The following is a 21,441-nucleotide window of genomic DNA, read 5'->3' on the forward strand; positions in this document are numbered from 1 at the left end:
CAGGACTCTCAATTTTTAAAAAAATCTTGACATATTTGTTTAGTTGAAACAAGAACAAAGGCTAATGCATGGCCTGTGTCCCATGACCCATTGAAACATAAAGCACAGTGCTGTTTTAGTGACTTGACCACATTCAGATTCTCTTTTCAAGTTTTCTGGCAGTGTCGGCTGGCTCACCCCTGCAATGTGTAATCATACTGGTAAGTCACTCAGACATGTGTCAACTGTAGCCTCTCCCATCTATCAAATGATTGAATATGGGCAGGTTTGTTTCTTTTTAAAGATATGACATGCTAAATCAGGCAGGAAGTGGTGGTTTTCCTACTAACAATAAGGCAGATATGCATTTTTCTGATTATTATTTTTAAAAAATATATATTTTATTTATTTTTAACAGAGAGGAAGGGAGAGGGATAGAGAGTTAGAAACATCAATGAGGGAGAAACATCGATCAGCTGCCTCCTGCACACTCCTTACTGGGGATATGCCCACAACCAAGGTACATGCCCTTGACTGGAATTGAACCTAGGACCCTTCAGTCCACAGGCCGCCGCTCTATCTGCTGACCCAAACCAGTTAGGGCTTATTATTATTTTTTAAATACAGTTGGCTGTCTGTGTCCTCACCCACAGATTCAATCAACCGTGACTTTAAAATATTTGGAAAAAAAATCCCAGAAAGTTCCAAAAGCAAAAGTTGAATCTGCCACACACTAAGCACTGTGCTAAATGCACACAAATGAAGTGATATGGAGGCATATCCTGCTGCAGCCTGTATGTTATATGACTTTATACAGGGACTTGAGCACCTGTGGATTCTGGTGTCCAAGGGGAGCTGGGGCCTTTACCCTATCCCCTATAGCCAAGGGGCAACTCTAATTAGCTTTACTGATTGAAGTGTAACTTGCATGCAAAAAAATCCATTCATTTAAGTGTACGGTTCAATGAATTTTGCCAAATGTATCCAGTGTGTAACCACCAACACAATCAAGGTAGAGAATATTTCCATCACCCCCAAAGCTCCTTCCACACCCCCTCACTCCTGAGGTGTCACTCTTTTCTTTGCTCCCCACTGGCCACAGTCCTGATCTGTTTTCTGTCACTGTACTTTTGTCCTTTTTTTAGAATTTCATATCAATCATATGCTATGTAACTTCTGTCTGGCCTTTTGTAGTTAGCATGCTTTTGAAATTCATCCCTGTTGTGTATATTAGTACTATTCCTACATAGTGCTTAGCAGCCCACAAGATGGATACAACTTGTTATCCATTCACGAGGTAAAGGACATCTGGTTTGTTTCCAGTTATGAGTATTGCATACAATTCTTTGTGTGGACATAGGTGTTCTTTTCTCTTTGAAAAAATACCTACAAGTGGGACTAATGGATCATATGCTAATTTTATGTTTAATCTTTTGAGGAACTGCCAAACGGTTTTCCAGAGGAGCTGTAACATTATTTGCTCCCTACTAGCCGTGTATGAGTTCCGGGTGCTTTGTATTCTCACCAGCATTTGGCACTGTTTTTTTTCTTTCTTTCTCTCCATTCTAGCAAATATGTAATAGTAGCTCATTGTGGTTTTAATTTGCATTTCACTAATAACTAATGATGTTAAGTATCTTTTAAGTGATTATACATTCATATATTTTCTTTGGTGAAGTGTCTATTCAAATCTCTTGTTCATTTAAAAAATATTATTTGTCTCCCTAATACTAAATGGTAAAACTTCTTTATGTATTTTGATAAAGTCCTTGGTCAAAAAAATGTTTTGCAAATATTTCTCCCAAGTCTGTAACTTGCCTTTCATTTTCTTAACAGGTAGGGTATCTTGAGCAGCATAAGCCTTTAATCTGTGAAAAAGTCCAATTTATGGTTCATGCCTTTTGTGTCCTAAGATATCTTTGCCTAATACAAGATCACAAAGATCTTCTATATTTTCCTCAAGAAGTTTTAGTGTTGTGGCTCATATGTCTAGGTCTAGGAACCATTTATAATTAATTTTTGTATACAGAGTGAGGTAAGGATTGAGGTTCAATCTTTTCTCCACATGGATATCCAATTGTTCCAAAATCACTGGTGGAAAAGACTATCCTTTCTCCCTTGAATAACCTTGGCATCTTTATAAAAACAATCAAGGGATCATATACATGTGAGACTATTCTCTTCAATTAATCACTCTCTCTTTATTAGGGGTAGCTTATAGTAAGTCTAAAAGTCAGATAGGGTAAGTCTTCCAATTTTGTTCTTTTCAAAATTATTTTGGCTATTCTTAGATCCCTATATGTTCATATAAATTTTAGAATCAGCTTATCAATTTCAATAAGATTCACCAATTTCTACAAACTGTGCTGAGGCTTTGATATGGATTAAGCTGAATCTATAGATAAATTTGGTGAGATCTAACTTAATAATGTTGAGTCTTCCAATCATGCACATGACATATAATTCCATTCATTTGGGTCTTCTTGAATTTCTCTCAGCAACGTTTTGTAGTTTTCAGTGTACACATCTTGCATTTATTTCTTAAACTTATCCATGAAGTTCTCATTTTTTTGATGCTATAATGAATGACATTTTAATTTCAATTGTTCATCATTAGCATACAAAATTCTGCAACCTTAATAGATTCGATTAGTTCCAATGGCTTTTCTTTGATTTCCTTACAACTTTCTACCTGTACAATCATGCCATTTGCAAGTAAAGACATGTGATTCTTCTTTTCAATCTCTATGTTATTTAATTATTTTTCTTACCTATTAGACTGTCTAGAACAGCGGTCGCCAACCTTTAGGACCTCATGGACCACCAGTTGGCAACCACTGGTCTAGGACTTCAAGTATAACGTTAAACACAATACGGTAAGCAGAGCAGTTGCTGTCTACAAGATGCACATTTAAGTATGACATTTCAAAATTCAACTTAGGAAAGAAGCACAGGAAGGAAGGAGTAAAGAAGTACTTACAACCTTAATGAAAAAGTATACACACAAAAATAGCTCCTATAACAAACCAACAATTAAAGGGAATTAAATGAGCCAACTTCACTATTATAATTCTTACCACATGCTCATACAGACTATCTTAAACATGTGGCACACAAACATTTCTTAAGACTTGGTCTTTTTTAGGCTAAGTACTTAGCCTCTCTCTTCTATTTTCAAAATATAAGATTCACGTTCATGCTACCTACCAGCATTTGCCACAAGCAACAGGGGCAGTTTTCCTCGTTCAATATCATCTTTAATCAGTTTTTCCAGGAGGGCAACATCCTGGGATTAAAAGATAAATCATAAAAACATGAGGCAACCAGCATAAAAGTTATTCAGTGAGAAATTACAACTTCCAAAAGAAGTACCTGACTCTCAAAATTAATCAATTTTGACAATTTTTCTAGTTTCTATAATCATAGATGTGAAAATCAAATACTTTTCCTGAAGACAAACTAGAAAAATCAGTTAAATGTTATTAAAGTTAAAAATTGCATATATATAGCCAACATTTTCTAGTTTTAAACATGTATGTTTAAAGAAAATGTTCTCTCAACCCCCCAAAACCAATAAAAAATGTATCTCTAATATTATCTCTAATGCATCTGAATTAATGTATAGAAAATCAAACTATCTTGAAAAAAGAAATGCAGAAATCCAAAACCTATCCCTTTTGCTCTGGCTTCAGTATGCAATGGGATGATCAAAGCAATAAATGAATAAGCTAAAAATTATCTGGAGGCCAGCAAACAAAACTTCAGTTAAAAGAAAGACACAGTTTCAAAACACAATTCCATATTATTTTACAAACCAAAAGGAGAACTCACCATCTGATGCTGGGATCCAAACATAGTGTTACAGGGCACACGAGATAAGCAGGGGAAGGGTAAGCCAAGCTGTAAGAAGAAACATACAGTTTTACAAGAAAACTCTTTGTCACCATTCACTTATGCCCTTAAAGGATTCTAACTCCACCCAGCCTGTGTGGCTCAGTGGTTGAGCATCGGCCTACGAACTGGGAGGTCATGGTTCAATTCTTGATCAAGGCACATTCCCAGGCTGTGAACTCAATCCCCAATGGGGGACATGCAGGAGGCAGCCTATCAGTGATTTTCTCTTATCATTAATGTTTCTCTCTCTCTTCTTTTCCCTTCCTTTCTGAAATCAATAAAAATATATATTAAAAAAAAGATTGTGGCTCCAAGACAAGTCATAATTATTCTTTTTAAACAATCTCTGTCCTTAGGAACCTTTATTATATATGGATATTAAAGTACATCTAGAAAGTTAAGCCAAAAAGAGGGTGAATTTCCAGGAGTTGTGATGTCTTATAAGAGGCCAGAGACAATGTAAAATTTTCTAAATTCTATATACCAAAAAACAAAACACTTACAAACTGGAAACAATTGAACCCTGAGCATCTGGGGGCATAATTTTAGGGTCCTTCCTCCAAACATTAGTAGCACCAGTTAAAGGCATTCAAAGAACACTTTATTTATGGGTCCATCCACTCCTAAAAATCAATAACACAGACTTGCAGAGAAATGAAGTCAGTGTTATAAAGATAGCAATTGTCACTTTTAGCTTCCAAATCCTTTTTTCCCACCTAGCTTTCAAATCCTTGAGGAGTTTATAGTTTTAGAAATTTTTAAACAGTTGCAGTCTATTGTTCTATATAACTAAACTTGGTAGAATTTAAAGACCAAAAATTTGCCCTAGCCAGTTTGGTCCAGTGGCTAGAGGGTCAGCCTAGGGACGAAAGGGTCCCTGGTTCCAGTCAAGGGCACGTACCTCAGGTGCAGGCTCCTCCTCGGCCCGGACCGTGGTCAGGGCACGTGCAGGAGGCAACCAATCGATATGTTTCTCTCACATCGATGTTTCTCTCTGTCTTTCCCTCTCTCTTCTACTCTCTCTAAAAAGATCAATGGAAAAATATCCTCGGGTGAGGATTAACGATAAATAAATAAATAAATAAATTAATTAATTAAAGACCAAAAATTTAACAAGCACTTTATCCACACTCATTCCCCTTAAAGCAGTGGTTCTCAACCTTCCTAATGCCGTGACCCTTTAATATAGTTCCTCATGTCATGGTGACCCCCAACCATAAAATTATTTTCGCTACTACTTCATAACTGTAATTTTGCTACTGTTATGAATCATAATGCAGGATGTATTTAGGCGACCCCTGTGAAAGGGTCGTTCGACCCCCAAAAGGGTCGCGACCCACAGGTTGAGAACCGCTGCTTTAAAGGATTTATCTTTTAAATTATGAAAATGAAACCCAAATAAAACACACAATGAAAATAAAGAAAGAGAAATTAAAAGTGAAAATGCCCCATATAAAGTACCAACCTCCAGTTAACAGGTTAGAATGTAACCTTCCAGACATTTTCTAGATATAGTTATATATTTTTCTAGTTATAAAAACACTCATATAAGCATGTAAACACTTTTTAGAACATGAACGCATTAATACTGCTCTGCCACTGCCTTCCTCACTTAACAGAATACTGTCACACATCTTTTGAAGATAGGACTGCTGTCCCAAGACAGCCTCAGGTCCATGAGAGCCTAGCCTACAGTAGTACTCAATAAGCAATTTATTTCATGTTTCTATAGGGATATTACAAAACTCCCCATTTTTTTACACACTCAAGAAGAGGACATGATTTCTTGCCACTAGTGACCACAGCTCTAAATCAACTAAGTCCTTGAATTTCCTCATCTATCTCCCCAGGGCTCCTTCACCTTAAAAAAGACAAACCCTCCAATCCTAAGGGGTTTGCCTTAAAACATTTTTGGCCAAGAGATTTCATTTCTTTTCTCAAGGTAGCCCTCTAATTGGACTACGTGCACTATGCACTTTAACCCTACCAGACCGCTGTACCGATTTTTTGGTAATTTCCACACAAAGGTGGAATATTGGCGCTAGATGAAAGGTAGATGAAAGGTAGACCTATTTTCTACAATGTCTCCCAAGTTCCATCTTATTCTAACCACTTGTTTGCATCATGTGGTTTTTTCTATATCATGTTGGTTTTTTCTCTTTAATGCTCAGGAGCCCAGGTATAGGGGACAGTTAGGTTCAGGGCCTCAGGTCTGGTAGGATTAAGAACGGTAATAATGCCCTTTGATCTAGTAATTCTAGATCAATTCTGAAAGTCTATCTGAGAAATATATCCCTAAATATAGACAAAGCTTTATGCACAAAGATGTCCATAATAGCACTATGCATAATAGCACTGGTCACAGAAATGGTCATAGAAAGCAGAAGAATGCAAACACTCTAATTGTCCAAAAAGGAAGCAGTTAAAATACTACTATACACTCACTACTATATATTATGAAGACATTAAAAATAAGCTTTACTTGCCCTAGCTAGTTTGGCTCAGTGGATAGAGTGTCAGCCTAAGGACTTAAGAGTCCTGGGTTTGATTCTGGTCAAGGGCACATGCCTTGGTTGCACGCTCGATCCCCAGTAGGAGGCATGCAGGAGGCAACCAATCACTGATTCTCTCCCATCACTGATGTTTCTATCTCTCTCCCCCTCTCTCTTCTTCTCTGAAGTTAATAAAAATATATTTTTTTAAAAAGCTTTACTTTAAAGAATTGCAAAACATGATATGCACCAATTAAGTGAAAAAAGTCAGATATAACCATGTAAAGTCTTTTTGACTGAAGTCTGGAAAGAAAGAAAAATGTTGACTGTGATGAACTGCCTTTGGGTAACTAAAAAATTACATATCTAAATTCATTAATATACAATTATATGTTTTCTTATAATGACAAAACAAGCATAGAAAAAACCCATCTTTCTTTTCATTTGAAAAGAATAGCAGCTAAAGAAATGCGTGTACATACTTTTAAAAGTTCCAGGACAGAACGAAACATCTAATCTTTAAAACGTCCACCTTACGCCACATTACCTGATTACAAAGATACTGGCCCAGGCCAGGCCTAGCAGCAGCACTAAGATATATGACAGGTTTCTTGTTATATAACACATTGAACCCATCCACCACAAAGTCTTCATAACGAGAATGAATGGCAAGTCTACAGATCTTTGCAAGTCCTTCTCTTTCATCTTCATGGAAATAAGCACAGCCGTTTTCATACCTGTTAAGAGACACCCATATATTAATATGTTCTTATCTCTGGTTAACTCTGATTTTATATCCCAGTTTTGTAATCAAGGAAGTAATTATTTTCTCAGCCTAGAAACTGTCACCTAGATCAGTTAAGGAGATAGGAATCACCCTAATTTTAGATGGCTGACAACTCCTTACAGTTGGAGGTTATAAGGAACAGAGGCAATGACCCTTCATCCAGCCCCAACTCCATAAAAAGCAGCAACAATGAAAATCAGTAGAGAACAGGAAGTTCCTCAAATATAAAAAGGCTGAACGTCATGGTTTTGGCTTATTCTACAAGGAGCTAGCACTGGGTAATGCAGGCATGGTTCCTGTAAGAGTTTTAGCTCTAAAACATCCAAAGTAAATGAAATTGTCAAAAACACTGGTCAGGCTAACTTTTGCTTTCACTATTATCTACATGGGACCTTTCATTCTTCTTAATCTCCTAGAGAGGAAGGGAGAGAGACTTTCAATTATAGGTATACTTTTATTATAATGGAAAAAAATTTCTTCTTTGCAATATAGTTAAGCACACTTATACTCAAGCCAGGCCAACCTCTTCCCAACATCTGAAAGTGAGCCTCCCAAGTTAAATGTTCCAATGTTAGGCAAACATTCCTTTCCCTTAAAAGTAATAACATAAAAATACTACTGGTCCAATGTCTTCTGCGGAATCCGTAACTTGCTATAATTCCTTAATAAGACCATCATTACCACAGTATAGAGCAAATTTCAATTTCAAAACACACACTCATCTTCCTTATGGCAGCATTTCCTTTCTACTAAAGCACAGGCTACTTTGATTAAAAATATTTTAATATGTTTCACTGCTCTACCTTCTATTGACATGTGTCAATTAGCAATTCTAAAAATAAGGAACTGCTGACATTATCCAACATGCATGTGCTTATGTTCTGAGCTGTTTACGTGTATTAATTCATTAGCTCATTTAATCCTCACATAAAATAGATATTAATACTATCCCCATTTAGTAAATGAAGAAACTGAGGCATGAAGAGGTTAAGCAACCCTTCTAAGAGGAAGGGAAAGAGGCATATTTGAACCTAGGTACTATAGCTCCAGACAATATCTGTCACAATCTATACCCAACTCGTTAATATCTTATCGGAAACAAAAGACTCATAACGTCTTTACCTGAAAATTCTGCACAGCCATAAGGTAGTGTCCGAAAGTATCCTAGTTGTAAGTTTTCTCAGCCTCTCTTTGTCCAGAGTTGAAATATAAGCTCCTAGACTATGCCCCAAAAGAGCTATATGACCTTGTTCTCCAATATTCTGGATTCTGTTAATCAAAATTCATTAGATAAAAAAAGGCTTAGTAAAAATATTAAAAAATAAAACTTTGAGACAGTATTCCACAGAAATTTCTTTTCTTTTTAAAACCTCATCTGAGGATATACATACATTTTTTAGAAAGAAAGAATATATATATATTATTGATTTTTTACAGAGAGGAAGGGAGAGGGACAGAGAGTTAGACATCGATAAGAAACATCAATAAGCTGCCTCCTGCACACCTCCCACTGGGGATGTGCCCGCAACCAAGGTACATGCCCTTCACCGGAATTGAACCTGGGACCCCTCAGTCCGCAGGCCAACGCTCTATCCACTGAGCCAAACCGGTCAGGGCTAGAATATATTTTTTAAGTTGATTTTAGAGAGGAAGGGAGAGGGAGAGAGAGATAGAAACATCAATGATGAGAGAGAATCACTGATCAGTTGCCTCTTACAAGCCCTACATCGGGGATCAAGCCCACAACCTAGGCATGTGCCCTGACCAGAATCGAACCGTGACCTCCTAGGTCATAAGTCGACGTTCAACCACTGAGCCACATCGGTTGGGCAATATATACACAATTTTTAATCCTCACCCAAAGGATGGATGGATGGATATATGGATATGTGTATGTGTATGTATGTGTGTATGTGTGTATGTGTGTGTGTGTGTGTGTGTGTGTGTGTGTGTGTGATTGATTTTTAGAGAGAGGGAGAGGGAAGGGGGGAAGAGAGAGAGAGAGAGATAGGTAGACAGAAACATTGATGTGAAAGAAAAACATCGATTGGTTGCCTCCCAGATTAAACACACATTCTAGGTATAGGCCCTGACTGGAAATCGAACCAGCAACCTTTTGGTATGGGATGATGCTCCAACCAACTGAGCCACCCACAAGGGCCCACAGAAATTTCTGTCAGACTGAAAATTCACTTAATGGCCTAGAAGGCACAAATTCAGATAAATTTAGAAAATTTAATGCCTATAAGGTATTGACAGTCTGGGGCAGGGGTGGGCAAACTTTTTGACTCGAGGGCCACAATGGGTTCTTAAACTGGACCGGAGGGCCGGAACAAAAGCATGGATGGAGTGTTTGTGTGAACTAATATAAATTCAAAGTAAACATCATTACATAAAAGGGTACGGTCTTTTTTTTTTTTTTAGTTTTATTCATTTCAAACGGGCCGGATCCAGCCCACGGGCCGTAGTTTGCCCACAGCTGGTCTGGGGGGAAAATATTTTAAAAACTAATTCCTAGGAGATAAATATCCTTCTTTTTATTGGATATCTACTAAATATACAAATTGTTTGTGAATAATTTCCTCCTAAAATTATTTTTAAACTAAGTACCGGTCATAAGAACTATGGAGGGTAGAGCTAAATGTGCAGAAAACAAGTTTTTAAAGAATCATTACATGAAGATCAATTCTCCTCATTAGCTATTTATAACAATAATTTAGCAAATTCAAGGGGAACTAGGTATTGTTTTATATATAATTTAAATGGATGGACTAATTGCCCTTATAAAAAGTAAGTCAATTTTTAAAAAGTCAAAAAATCAAACAGGATACTGGGCAAAAGATACAGTTGATAGAAAAGGAAATATAAATGGGTTTTTAAAACATGCAAAAAGATACTTAACCTGGTTAATAAGAGAAATGCAAATTAAAATTATGCTGAAATATCATTTCTCACCCATCAGACTGGCAACAACCCTTAAATCTAACACTCTTACAGGCAAAGGTGTGGGTCCCACAGTGCTGGTGGGACCGTAAACTGGCACAGGTCCCATGGAAGGAAATTTGGCAATAACTATTAAAATTAGAAATACACAAGTTATCTTGCCCAGGGATCCCACTTTAGAACTTTAATCTCCAGAAATATTTGCTTCTCTAAGAAATGATACAGGTACAAAGTTATTGGCTACAGCAATATTTGTAAAAGTAAACCACAAAAAGGAGACTAGTTAGCCCTGACCGGTTTGGCTCGGTGGATAGAGCGTCGACCTGGGGACTGAAAGGTCCCGGGTTCAATTCCGGTTAAGGGCATGTACCTTGGTTGCGGGCACATCCCTAGTAGGGGGTGTGCAGGAGGCAGCTGATCGATGTTTCTCTCTCATCAATGTTTCTAACTCTCTATTCCCTCTCCCTTCTTCTCTGTAAAAAATCAATAAAATATGTTTTAAAAAAAAGGAGACTAGTTAAATAGAATATGGTTCATCCATTCAAAGTAAAACCAAACAGCTCTTTTAAAAATATATATATATTTTTATTGATTTCAAAGAGGAAGGGAGAGGGAGAGAGAGACAGAAACATCAATGATGAGAATCATTGATTGGCTGCCTCCTGCACGACCCCTACTGGGGATTGATCCCACAACCTAGCAGGTGCCCTTGATTGGAATCGAACCCAGGACCCTTCAGTCCGCAGGTCAATGCTCTATCCCCTGAGCCAAACCAGCTAGGGCCCAAACATCTCTTAAAGGAGAAAACTCCTTGTGTATTGATATGCAAAAAATATCTCTGAGAAATACAACATTGTCTGTCTCTAAGGAGAACAATACAGAGAGGATGAGGTAAGAAGGAAAACTGCCTTTGTGTACTCTTTTATCTTTGAAATTTGAACCAGAAAAAAGCATTACTTATTCCAAAAAAATAAATTTAAAAGAATTAAAGATAAAATGAAACTGAATAGCTAAACAGATGAAAATAAAAATAAAGCAAATGGATGATTCACGGCAATGGTCTCCCACCAATCAATTCAGCTGCAGCAATTCTTGGCAAGCACAAGCACACGTGCAGGAGCAGAAGCCATAAGAAGCAGGAAAGTGCACAGAATTGTACTTTGGTCCTTTTGCCAGCCCCTCGCAAAGATATGATACCATAAAAACTGTAGAATTTAGGTTTAGTAAATGCCTTCCTTTTACAAAATATATTATGCAAAATATGTAAATTTCTCTCTGAAAAGAAAAAAAGTGAACATCCTCTTGATATCATATGAATGAAACATAGTTTATCGTTTCAGCAATTTGCAAGAATGCAATCACTTTCAAAATCAAGAACACATAATACTGTCAAAGAGAAGCTGCCAACCGTTCTCCATTACCGGGCACTCTGGGGCTCCTCATCTTCATCTCCGTGCATCAGATTCTGAACTAACTGGAGGATGCTCACCATATCTTGTCCACTGCAGAATAAAGAAAGTCTTGATGGACAGGTGGAAATAGCACGTATCCCCCACCACTCTCTATTCTTTTATCCAAATAGCTTTGGTAAATTTTTTTGAGTAAGAATGTATTTGAGATACAGTATACATCTTTTAAAAACAAGCCTCAAATTATTAACTGGAATTTTGAATACAATCTTACTTGTGATTAATTAAATCTTCTACTTAAATCTGGGATTGAAATTTTTAAATTTCACCAATATTGCTTAAGAAATATTTCTCTACCTGTTCATTTGAATCGTGGAGAATAAGCATGTCATAAGAGCCAAAATAGTCCTTATAAGATGCTAAAGGTCACAGAAGCAGCAAGAATACTCCAATGTCACTGGTATGTCTAGTTTCCCTCCATTTAGACATCTTGTCTGCTTGTTCTAACAGACTTAAACATGTAATGCAAGCATCATTTTTACCACTTCTCCAAATTGGGAAACTGGAGATCTGCTTAGAGTATACTAGTAAACAGATGTACTTCTATTCAACAAAAGTTACTAAGTGCTCATCACATGAGGTGGTAAAAACTTCTGGGAAGAATGTGAATGACTAAAGTAGTTAGCAATGTCAAATTGAACACATGTAATGTGAAAATATTATTGCTCCATTAACAAGAGTATGACTAATAAAAGGTCTCTCTTCTGAAAAAGCGGCACTGTCAGAACAATGCCCCAATACCCATCCTCCCCAAGGTGCTGATGTTCACAGCAGAGGGGCCCTGGTCCTTGGACACAGTGTAGAAATTTCCTACCGTTGTCCCAATAATGTAAAATAAAATTAATCATATACTTAAAAGTTATGGCTTAAGTTTATATTACAAATTATATGCTATGCTATGTGCCTAGCCACAGGACTTGAGCAAGCTACTGAAACTCCCTAAGTCCTTACATTAAGAAATTGTGAGGATGCAATCAGACAGTATATGTAAAGCATTTAAGGCTATGCCTGGCATAGTGCTGTCTCAGATGTTGGCTATTAGCACTAAGTGTGAATATGCCTGACGTAGCCTTAATGCCCTCCCATTCTGAGAATTACAGATGGTCTTGGTGGTATCTCTTCTGGGAAAACTGTGGAATCAGTAGAACCCTTTAATTCCCTTTAGGAAATTTAATTCCCTGAGGAGATTTGTAGGACTTGGTTTCTGTTCTGACCTGTAGAAGACGCCACATGCACACTGAGAGGGCTTCAAATCAGCACCATTCAAGCCCAGCACAAGTAGCTCAGTGGTTGAGCGCTGACCCACGAAATAAGAGATCACCAGTTCAATTCTTCGTCAGGGCACATGCCCAGGTTACAGGCTCAATCCCCAGTAGGGGGTGTGCAGGAGGCAGCGATCCATGATTCTCTCTCATCATTGATGTTTCTATCTCTCTCTCCCTCTGCCTTCCTCTCTGAACTCAACAACAAAAAATTCAGCACCATTCAAGCTACAAGTAGGAGTGCCTATTTTAATATTGGTATCTGGGTGTGTTAGATGTGACATTATTGGCACACTGTGGTCCTTCCCTTCCTCCTCACTTCTCTTTTGCAACCTTATACATATTTATATTCAGGTCAAAGGACAATTTAAGGGAGTTGTAATGTTTACATATGTGCAGTTTCCTGGTCATAAAAAAAAGCTTGTATGAAGGAACCTTGGCTGAAATTTTAATTACAAACTGAGTACTAACATTCTGAGAAAATTTTAGTTAGATAACTTCTTATTTTTCTGACATTTTCCCTGCTAGCTCAAACCATAAATACTAGACAAATTTGTTTTCATTGTAAAAAAAAAAAAATCGTCCTGTCAATAAATGGTTAAAGTTGACATTTTCCTGTATTATAAAAATAATAAATCTTACCAAATTAAAATATCTCACACAATAATGCTCAGTGTACCATGCAGATTACAGGTTTCAAAGATAAACTAAGTATGATATTCAACTCATAATTATAAATTTGTGCATTGCTTTTGATTCATGATATTGTGTTAAATTCTGAATGGGAAAGGGGAAGAAGCAGGCAGGCTTGGCATTATCACAACCAGACAACGGCATTTCAGTTTTCCACTTACATTGCTTATAACTCTAAATTTGCTTTTTACTCAATAACACTAAGACTGTAAATCAATGATGGCAAAATCTTTGTTTAAAGAAAATGTATGCCCAAACTAAAGGTACTTATTTTGATTTTCACCTACCTCCCTTGGAGTGGCCCTGGAATATCCCCTGATAGTTTTTTTCCATTTTCCTCCTCTGTTCTTCTAATTTAAAGGAAAATTAAAAATTATTCACTTTATCATATCAAATTTTTACCATTTGAGCATGCAAGCATGTGGTGATCCTATATACTAAAAGCCTAATATGTTAAGTGTCTGGTCGTTTGGCCAGTCGCTATGACGCACACTGACCACCAAGGGGCAGGCACTCCGACCAGTAGGTTAGCTTGCTAGGAGAGCCAGTTTCAGTCCGATCCCACAGGCCAGGCCAAGGGATCCCACTGGTGCACAAATTTGTGCACCAGGCCTCTATAATATCTATTTCTTAGTAACTGATGTAGAATTTAAAACACATTTATCATATCTCTCGCTCCCTGTTCATCCTTTGCCCCAGTCCCTATTTTGGGGTATAATTTGAGTTTCAGGAAAAGAACATGAAACCCATTTCTTGGTTAGTTGATGCCTTATATGACCTTAATTTACAGTAAGAAATATTTATAGTTTCAAATCAATATGTTTAGTAAATTAAACTCTTAATAGGCAGACTTGAAAATTTTAAGTCCTGCCCCTCAATTTCAAAATCCTTTAATTACAAAGCATCTTCTACCCAAAACAAATACCAAGTTCAAAGTCAGCAAAAGCTAAGCGTGACATTCTGAAACCCAGAGGTGTTTTAACAGCAGGAAACCAGTGCCACCAGTTTCACAACAGACTGAACATGTTTAACAAGGTCACTTCTGTTCCAGGCTCACCTCTGACTGTCCTCCAGCATCTTCATGGCCTCCTTCAAGTGTTTTCCCATTTCAGCTAATGCAGGATCTGCTATCTAGGAAACAAGATTTTTAAAGGTTTGACTTTGGTGATCCCTATCACTTCTACAACACAATTCACCCAGAAAAACAAAACACATGAATTTATTATAAAGTACATGCTGGATTTTAAAATGCCAACAGTAAAGCCTGGCTGGCACAGCCCAGCCCACATGGCTCAGCGGTTGTGTCGACCTGTGAACCAGGAGGTCACGGTTTCAATTCCTAGTCAGGGCACATGCCCGGGTTGCAGGCTCCAATCCCCAGTGTGGGCGTTAACCAACTGTGTCTCTCCCCCATCGATGTTTCTCTCTCTCTCTCCCCCTCCCTTCTACTCCCTCTAAAAAATCCATGGAAAAATACCCCCAGATAAGGATTAACAACAAAAAAGTCCACCAGTTCCTCTCCCCAGGAAAAGCCACTTTAAGTTAGATATTTATCTCTCCAAATTTTTACCTTACTTATATGCACTTCTGCAACTTGCTTTTTAAAAAAACTTTATAGTGAATATGGTTCCACATCAGTATGTCTATTTCATTTTTCTTAGTGCTGACACCTATTCCATTCTATGGATGTACCATCATTTAACCAGTCCTGAATTAATAGGCCCTTGGGTTAGTCCAGTTTTTCACTCTTAGAAGGTTCAGAAAACTGTATAGTATGCTATTTATTTTACTGTTGCAGTAGGCTGAGAAATGGCCCCTCAAATGTTATTTACACCTAATCCCTGGAACTTATAAATGTTACCCTTTATGGCAAAACTTCGAAGATATGATTAGGTTAAGGCTCTTGAGATGTCAAGATTACCCTGAATTATCCAGGTGGGCCCTAAATGCAATCACATGTACCCATATAAGAGAGAAGTAGAGGGTGACTAAACACACACACACACACACACACACTCTCCATCTATGTAACAATGGAGCAGAGGGAGATACAGAGATGCTTGCCTCAACACTGGAGTGATGGGGCCACAAACCAAGGAAGGAGCGCTGGCAGGCAACATACACTGGAACAAGAAAAGAAGGAACTCTCCCCTAGAGCCTCTGAGGAAGTGCGGCAGCCCTGCCAATACCTTGATCCAGCCCAGTGATGCAGACTTCAAATTCTGGGCTCCAGAACTGTGACACAATCATTTCTATTACTCTAAGCCACCCAGTTTGTGCTAATTTGTCACAGCAGCCACAGGAAACTGAGACACTCATAAATCTCTAAGTTCTCTATAAACTCTAGAAGCTCACACAAGCTGGTAAGAATGACTGCCTCCGGAGAAGAGAACTGAAGATGGGCCTAGAAGTCAGAGGGTGGCTTTTCAGTCCACACGCTTTTGTTCCTTTTGGATTTTAGTACCAAGTGTACATCTATCTCCCATCAAAAAATAAAAATAAAACAAAATTTTAAAAATTTGTGCAGAAGTAAAACAAACACATCCTTTTTTTCCCCTTCTTAATCTCCATAGCATTTTTATTGCCTTGAATCTCTAGTGTCAGCTGGTTATAAATCATTATAGAAGCTGTTTTGTTCTGCTCTAGGTCTGGAGGTGAATTTATCTTTTCTCATATTGCCTATGATCCTTAGTAGTATCTTATTCGGAGGAGGTGTGCAATAAGTTGAATTTGGTTTTACATTACCTCCTCACTGTGTGCCCTATTGCTGCAGCTCCTGAGAGAACAGGAAGGGATTGCAGCTTCAATTCTCCCATCCGAGTCTTTCTCTATAGCACACACACTCATTCAGTGGACTGGCTTACAATTAAATTGTTCTTTCTACTCTTATTTAGGAATTGAAGTGGGGAGGAGGAAAGAAAGAGGGAAAACATTTATAGTTAAATTTTGGAATGAATTCCATGTGAACATGATTTGCCTTCAATGCTGTAAACACTCATGTGCTTGTTGTATTAATTGGATATCCAAAATATGATATGTTATCTAGTTGCAGAAAAATATTAGGTTCTAAGTCAAGAAGTGCTCTAAGACAAATATATATTTACTAGTTGGTTCCTTAAAACGAAAAGCCATGCCTCCATAAGCTTCGGGGGAGGGCAGCCACTACTTTCTTATTTCTAGTTCTTATCCACAGTACCTGTTACAGTGCCAGACAATGTATACAAGAGGTTGATAAAGCATGCTTGAAAGCTGAGAATTTTTTTTAAGTGATTGTAGAACAAAGTGTGACAACAAAAATTACATTTACTTTCACATGAATAGGGATAAAAATAATAACTCAAACTCTGAATTAAGACATTACTGTTTAATAAAAGCTAAGTTTATTTTTTAAAAAAAGGAAAGGAAGGGTTAAGGGTGGCTAGACTGTAGCATCAGAAAGCCGATCTAGAGTCCACTGAAAAGGGGCACAAGGGAACTATTCAGGGAGATGGAAATGTTCCCTGTCTTCACTATCCTGGTGGTTATATCACTGTATACATCTGATGAAATGCAAACTGTATAATTAAAGTGGGTATTTTTTACTGCATATAAATTGTCCCTCAATTTTTTTTTAATCTCTATTGATTTTAGAGAGAGGAAGAAGTGGGGAAAGAAAGAAACATTGATTTGTTGTTCCAGTTATGCATTCATTAGTTGACTCTTTTTAAAATAAATTGTATTTATTCGCTTAAGAGAGAGGAGGAGAGAGAAGGAGAAGGGAGAGGGAAAGGGAGAAAGAGAGAGAGAGAGAGGGAGAGGGGTAGGGAGGGAAGGAGAGAAAGAGAGAGAGAGAGACATCAATTTGTTCCACTCATTCATGAATTCACTGGTTGATTCTTGGTATGTGCCCTGACTGGGGATCGAACCTGTAACATTGGCCAATTGGGACGATGCTCCAACCAACTGAGCTACCCAGCCAGGGGTCTATCTCAATTTAAAAGGAGGGTATATTGATTTAAAATCAATTTAAAATAAGTATTAAGTAAATAATAGTACAAGTGGTACACAGACATGACAAAATTCACAAAGATGGTATATAAATAACTGTATTTGAGAAATATAGAGCTAAACCTTTAAAGAAAAGCAGCTTCCAGAAAAAAGAAAAAGGAAGTCTAAAATGTAATTTTAAAATTTATAAATCACAACATTCATAAATAACAGGAGTATATAATACTGTTGTTTAAAGGAGAGGAATGTTCATAAGGGTGGGGGACGGGGTTCCAGGACTATTGACAGAAGAAAAACTAAATCGTGTGAGACTACCTACCAGCTGCTCATCTCAGACAGAAGACCTTGGTGTTACTAAATGCTAGTTTACAATGTATGCATTAGATGTATAAAAACATCACTACCTTTCTTCAACTGATCAAAGTGATCCAATAAAGCTACAAATTTCTGTGTTTCTAACGACTTTCTAAACAAGGTTAATCCTGGATTCTGTTACTCATGCAACTCTCAACTCTCCAAAAATCCTATTATTTTCCTCCCAGATGAAAACACAAACCATGCCTACTATCTAGCACTAGTACCCTCAATGTTATTCACCTCTGAGAAGCAACAAGAATACAGCAGCAGCTGCTCTAGGAACATAGCTGTTCCTCATGTGTCAAAGATGAGAGAAAACAACAGGAATTCTATGGAAAGTTGATATAGTGCCTTGCAAACCTGGCTACCTTACGGAGGCTCAATTTAAACATACTTTTGCCTGATTCAACAGAAAAGTATTTACTTAAGAACTGGGCACTTTTGTCCCTATCATTTAAGAACTGGATACTCTTTAAAAATCTTATTTTTAATTATCATGGACTCTATGGTTGAGTGTGTTTGTAAACGTGAAGACACTGTAATTACTGGCTCATTGAGCATCATAATATTCTTAGTTGAAAAAGATATGCAACTATTGCATAAGGTGCTAGTATCTAACCTTACAAATTCCTCAAAAAGAGAGGCAGAAAAGAACATGGGGAAAAACATACAACAGAAGTAAAAATCTAGTAGAGGTAAGGAGGCAGCAAAGTTAGTAAGTTGCTCAAACCCGTCATAGAAGTATGTGGAAGGGAAAAAAAAGGCATTCAAATCACTCGCCTTAAAATACATGCTGGGAATGCCAGGAATACATTTCAAAAAAATGTATTCCTGGAGACCTCTATCTCTGGAGAATCAATTCGCTTAGACATATCATGAGTAAATGCTTCCCAGTAACTACACAGATGGAAAAATACCACACATCAGGCAAGCTCTATTTTAAAACATTTATGAGCTTATCTGGAATCACACACTTATTCTGGAATAAAAACAAAATAGCTTAAGAAGAAGCATGCTCTAGTCACTGGAAAAAATAAGTCTTTCACTGAGATATGCCTCTTATAAGGGAGTTTTTCCTAGGACTTGTTGGGGGATCCAACCACAAAGATAAAGCTATCCATTGTCCTTACCAATATCATTATTTCCAAAATTGAATTAGAATTATGTAAGATTAATTTTGCTAGCTTTATCTTAAATATAGTAAGAAGAATTCTGAGGAAAGGAATCCATCAATTCTTGAAGCCTCTGTGTATCTATAAAACTTCAGACTTTAAGGTTGAACTGTGGAAAACTGCCAATATTCAACTGTTTTTAATGCACAGAAAGAGCAATTTCATATGATTCCACCTAATATAATGTCCAGCCCAGAAAGTAATTCATGGTCAATAGGATCCTGAAAGGCTCACTGTAGCTAAAATTATTTTTTAAATCCTCACCTGAGGATATGTTTTATTGATTTTAGAGACAGAAAACTATAGATTGGTTGCTTTCTGTACGTGCCCCCACCAAAACCTAGGTATATGCACTGACCAGGAATTGAACCAGCAACCTTGTGGTGCACGGGACAACACTCCAACCAACCTGCCAGGGCTGTAGAGCTAAATATTTAATGTCACTGAGGTTCACTTTCAAAGTGAAGGCTTTATTATGCTGTTTCTGCTTTTCTGCATATAGGGGGAAAATTACATTAGAAAAGTTTGATCTTCCCTTGGTCATTTTAAACTCAAAATGCATTTTCTACTAAAATAAAATGTGGATAGAGCTCCAGACTAGATCACAAGAACTATCTACCTTGCTGCTGTTAAATACTTAATATTTGCCACCAAGCAAAAAACTATTGCAATAACAGAAAATAAATAGATTAGATTAGAAATAACTCATGGCCCTTGAATATTGCTTGAAAAGAATGGACTTATTTAAGCTAGATAAATTTCTCCACTCACCAAGAGATTTTTTTGGGATAAATTATATTTCTCAAAGGAATTTTTGGACATTTTCAAAGTGACTGGTGTTATCTTTTCTATACCTGATTTAACTTCAGAAGATGAAATGGCTTTCTTGTCTCTTAATTTATATTCTACTAACAATAATGAGACACAATCATGTTATAAAGTAAAAATCTGCATTACACTTACATTTTTTAAAATTTGGATTGATTTTGAGAGAGACAGAAACATCAATGTGAGGGCAGAACATTGATCAGTGTCTCCTGCATGCTCCCCACCTGGGATCAAGCTGGCAACGGGCATATGCCCTGACCGGAAATCGAATCTGCAACGCTTCAGTGCATGGGACAATGCTCAACTTACTGAGTCACACTGGGCAGGGATATACTTACATTTTTAAAAAACTCTAGAAAAGTCATGATTCTGAATGAAATATTCTACCTAAAAAGTCTCTTCTACAACATTTTCCCTGGTCACTTACTCAATGTTCTGCACTCCCCACATATACATAATTTGTTTCTTATTTTCTGTGGTATTTCTTTTACCCCTCCTTGCTGTCTAAGGATTTGTCCAAACATTTATACATACATATATCTCGTATCAGAACATAACCTCCTGCAGAGATCATGTCTCCTTTACCGTGTGTCTTTCTCAGCACTCAGCATTGGGCTTTGACCATAGTTGGCTTTCAATAAAAGTCAGTCAGCCCAGCCAGTGTGGCTCAGTGGTTGAGTGTTGACTCATGCACCAAGAAGTTGCTGGTTTGGCTCCCAGTAAAGGCACATGCCCATCTTGTGGTCTATCCCCAGTAGGGGGTGTGCAGAAAGCAGCCAATCAATGCTATTTCTCTTCTTTCCCCTCCCTCCGAAAATCAATAAAAAGATATTTTATTGTGTGTTTTTTGTTAATCCTCACCTGAGGACAATTTTCCCCTCCATTGATTTTTCTACACACAGCTCCAGGGGAATGAACCTGCAACCCAGGTACAAGCCCTTAACTGGGAATCAAACCCTGACCCTTCGGTCTGTGAATCGATGCTCTAACCACTGAGCACACTGTCCAGGGCAATAAAAACATACTTTTAAAAAAGTAAAATAAAATTATAAGTCAAACCAGCCTTCTGCTTTAGGTGAAAACAGATGACATTGAGCTCAACTAACTCCTATCTATAATTACAATTCATAAGCCTAGATATGGGGGAATACACATGAGACTGGGGACCATTAATAGTTCTGCTATTGAGGCGTGCTGGAAGTTCAGCCACCAGGAACGCCTGGAGATTTTGTCTGGTGGGGAGCCGCCCAGCAGGGGACAGAGTGCCAAACTTCGTGTTTCCCCGGTGAGGCTGGGACAGCCCCGGTGAGGCCAATACAGCCCCAATGAGGTCGACGGCCCTAGTGAGGTCGGGATGGCCCCGGTGAGGCTGAAACGGAGCCAGTGAGGCCGGGACGGCCCCGGTGAGATCGGGATGCCCCCGGAAAGGTTGAGACGGCCCCGGTGAGGTTGAGACGGCCCCGGTGAGGCGGAAACAGCCCTGGTGAGGTTGAGACGGCCCCGGTGAGGTTGAAACGGCCCTGGTGAGGTTGAGACGGCCCCGGTGAGGTTGAGACGGCCCCGGTGAGGCTGAAACGG

General features: G+C 38.0%; 1 protein-coding gene across 2 annotated transcripts in view; it reads right to left on the minus strand.

Annotated features, from left to right (window-relative positions):
- PDXDC1 (pyridoxal-dependent decarboxylase domain containing 1) overlaps nucleotides 1-21,441 on the minus strand; it is a 55,587-nt gene that overhangs the window by 25,168 nt on the left and 8,978 nt on the right. For both annotated transcript variants that reach the window (XM_006759680.2, XM_006759681.2), the window contains exons 2-8: nucleotides 14,577-14,650; nucleotides 13,807-13,869; nucleotides 11,517-11,597; nucleotides 8,275-8,421; nucleotides 6,913-7,102; nucleotides 3,811-3,879; nucleotides 3,187-3,265 (exon numbers count right to left, since the gene is read on the minus strand). In XM_006759680.2, the coding sequence (XP_006759743.1) occupies nucleotides 3,187-3,265; nucleotides 3,811-3,879; nucleotides 6,913-7,102; nucleotides 8,275-8,421; nucleotides 11,517-11,597; nucleotides 13,807-13,869; nucleotides 14,577-14,626 (679 nt within the window). In that variant the 5' untranslated portion in view covers nucleotides 14,627-14,650. The remainder of the gene's footprint in view (nucleotides 1-3,186; nucleotides 3,266-3,810; nucleotides 3,880-6,912; nucleotides 7,103-8,274; nucleotides 8,422-11,516; nucleotides 11,598-13,806; nucleotides 13,870-14,576; nucleotides 14,651-21,441) is intronic.

Source organism: Myotis davidii, unplaced genomic scaffold (assembly GCF_000327345.1).
Source record: "Myotis davidii unplaced genomic scaffold, ASM32734v1 scaffold1115, whole genome shotgun sequence".
NCBI classification, from domain to species: Eukaryota; Metazoa; Chordata; class Mammalia; order Chiroptera; family Vespertilionidae; genus Myotis; species Myotis davidii.